At 38.9% G+C, this 3,466-nt stretch overlaps 1 gene segment (V, D, J or C); it reads left to right on the top strand.

Annotated features, from left to right (window-relative positions):
• On the top strand, positions 1–560 carry LOC134619803 (immunoglobulin kappa variable 2-40-like). The segment is given in 2 exon segments: positions 1–46; positions 253–560. Coding segments are annotated over 2 exon segments (354 nt in total).
• The last annotated feature ends 2,906 nt before the right edge of the window (positions 561–3,466 follow it).

Genomic DNA, 3,466 nt, shown 5'->3' with positions numbered 1-3,466 from the left:
ATGTCACTGACTCTACTGCTGGCCACCCTGGGGCTCCTTGTTCAGGGTGAGACTCTCTGTGAAAACTTTGCTTTAGCATGCAGCCAGGTTCACCACAATGATGTTCTGCTATGATGGAGAAACTCTGGAACCAGCAGCACTGACCTTCTTCCATCTGTTCTCCATGTTAAACAAATGATCCTCTAATGTTTGATCATCTTTTTCTGAGTTCGATTTGTCTCAATAACTCTTCTCTTCTTTTCATGTTTTCAGGTTCATCAGCAGAAATCGTCCTGACTCAGACTCCTAAAGTTCAGTCTGTTGTTCCTGGACAGACTGTCTCTATCAGATGTAAATCCAGTACAACTATAGGTGATGACATAGACTGGTACCTTCAGAAATCTGGAAAAGCTCCAAAACTCCTGATAGCTGATACTACAGCTCGTCAGTCTGGAGTTCCAGATCGTTTTCGGGCAACAGCAGTTCAGACTGACTTCACTCTGATCATCAGTGGAGTTCAAACTGAAGATGCAGGAGTTTATTACTGTCAGCAGCATAACAGCTTCCCGTTCACACAGTGAAACAACGCCGTACAAAAACCTCAAACAGCTGAAGAGGAACTGATCAACAGCTGTAGTCACACAATACACCATAAAATATAGAATTTTAAATACAGTGACATAACAATCTGATCAGATGGGTTAACATAAACAACACAAATTTTAAACATTTTTTTTTCCATATATTTTACATTTGCTATATTAAACCAGTGTGGAGGGAAGTTTGTCAAAAGTTTTTAATAAATACTGTTTAAAACTTTCCAACTCTTACCTGCTCTGTGTTTTGACAAAAAAAAGATTATTTTTTTATTTAAGTTTTCATCTATTTATTTGACATTTTATAATTCAGTACAGAGTCAAATATCAAGCATTTTAAATGACATACATGAATCATCACTGGCCTTTGATTAAATATCTCTAGTTTACATTTTTGTGACAAAACATATGACAAAAGTTATGAGTTCAAACAAAATATGCACGACCACAGTTGATTTATTAAATATTAACAGCAGTTTTTTTCTAAATCCCTTTATACGTGCTCTTTGATACCAAGACTAAAATATTTTGATTGTTTTGACTTTTTAAATTCAAATATTCAGAGAGAAACATGAGGAAATAATCTGGATAAAAATAAAATAAATGTGGATGTGAGAACTTTGTAAACAGTCCTTAAAACATAAAAAATGACCTGTGATGACTGAATTTTTCCTTTAGGAGTAATAATTTAACCACTGTTACTACTGTACATAAAGTCAAATGTTTTGCACATATGAAAGATATTTATTATTTCAAAGTCTTAAAGTAGCCATCTACATCGACATTATGGATGAATCTGGAGCGTGACATTGTTAGAGACTGTAGACTGAAAACAGGAGTGTAAAACAATACTTAAGCTAGGAACTGGGAACACTTGTCTCTCCTCAGTGTGAAGGAGCACTGGGTGACCTCACAGAGCCCACCTTCATCCACTGGTTTGCATTGAATTCAGTGAACTGTCTTTCTGCAGCACCCGGGACTCCAGAAGTTTCTGTTAGGTGTTTTTGTTTTTTGTTTTTTTTGATCTGCTCTGACAGTCAGTTGTTCACACATTGTTTAACTTCCCTTTAAGAAACCTCTCATGCATCATATAATAAGTCTGTATTACTCGGAAACAGGTAAAGATAAGAAGTCTCCATCAGTACTTCACATAGATTCCAATCGTTTTTTTTTTTTGTTTTTTTTTAATTGCTTTTTCCAATATGCCCAGGTTTAATTCTGAATAGTATTATTTAATTCACCCCACCAGTAAAAGTGTCACAATCCAGGTGGGATTGGATTTTGTTTTTTATTCTATTTCTTGACATTTAAATCAAGGCAGTGGATCAAACTCTGACTTCACTCTGACCATCAGTGGAGTCCAGGCTGAAGATGCAGCAGTTTATTACTGTCTAGGTTTTCACTATTCTAACAGTCAGTGGGTGTTCAAATAATGAAAATCAGAACAGACTGGACAGAAACTGCACTGACTGCTGTTCACAGTCTGTTCATTTCTCACCTTTTATCTGATTTGCCAAAACTTGAAAGGAGCCGTCAGACAGAGAATGAGAAAATGCTTAGTGAACTTTGACCTCGGGTTCACACTGGAAAATATCATTAACAACTGTATCTTTCAAATGTGAAGACTTGAATCAAAAACAAAAATCTTCATGAAACTTCTACAGCTTCTTCTGATCTGATTCTGCTCAAAAGTCAGTTAAATACTTGAAGATCATTTTATCAAACTGAGATTACAGATGGAACAATCTGATTCTGACTTCTGAATCTCACCACTAAGAGCTGAGGTGGAGTTTTAATTCATAACACCTGATCTTACTCACAGGTGGAGACACATCTATCGCTGAGAAATACTACAAACTGCATGAGTTACAGTCATCACAATAAAAACCAGAGGATATCTGAGCTCACAAAGGTTTTTGTTTTGTGAGAAACTCACATGGCTTCCATGTTTACAGCTTTTGCAAATGTCCAAGACTGATGGTTGGAGTTTATCATCATTTTGATCTTGTCATCACTTCATGTGGTATGTTTCTCTATTCAAATCTCCACATTGTAAACACCTATGTCAAACTGGAAAAAACATATTGTTGTTACTAATGACTTGTGAAAAGGCCAGAGTAGAAAACTGAAAAGCATTTTTTTTATAATCTACAATTAACTGTCAGAACATTCAATGTCCTACTGCTCCGATTACCACTGGGACCACTGTTACCTTCACCCTCCACAACTTCCCGAGCTCTTCTCTTAGCCCTTGGTACGTCTTGAGCTTCTCATGTTTCTTCTTTTTGATGTTGCTGTCATTGGGAACCGCTCCATCTATCACTACGGCCGTCTTCTTCTGTTTGTCTACCACCACTATGTCCGGTTGGTTAGCCATCTGCAAGTCCATCTCTATCTGCAAGTCCCACAGGATCTTAACTCGGTCATTCTCCACCACCCTTGGCGGGATCTCCCATTTTGACCTCAGGACTTCCAGGCCATACTCAGCACAGGTGTTTCTGTATATTAAGCCGGCCACTTGCTTATGGCGTTCCATGTATTCCCTGCCTGCTAGCATCTTACACCCTGCTGTTATGTGCTGGATTGTTTCAGGGGCATCTTTACACAGCCTGCACCTGGGGTCTTGCCTGGTGTGATAGACCCCAGCCTCTTATGCTCAGAGCTTGTTCCTGTGCTGCCATGATTAGTGCCTCTGTGCTGTCTTTCAGTCCAATTTTATGCAGCCACTGGTAGGATTTATGGATATCAGCCACTTCCTCTCTCTGCCGGTGGTGCATACCGTGCAGGGGCCTGTCCTTCCATGATGGTACCTCCACTTCCTCTTCTTTCTTGGGTTTCTGCTGCCTGAGGTATTCACTGCTGAGCACGGGGTCGGTTGGGGCCATCTTACT

This window comes from Pelmatolapia mariae, linkage group LG22 (assembly GCF_036321145.2).
Source record: "Pelmatolapia mariae isolate MD_Pm_ZW linkage group LG22, Pm_UMD_F_2, whole genome shotgun sequence".
Classification (NCBI taxonomy): Eukaryota; Metazoa; Chordata; class Actinopteri; order Cichliformes; family Cichlidae; genus Pelmatolapia; species Pelmatolapia mariae.
Note: the sequence above shows the minus strand (reverse complement) of the source record. Positions and strands in the feature narration are given on the sequence as shown.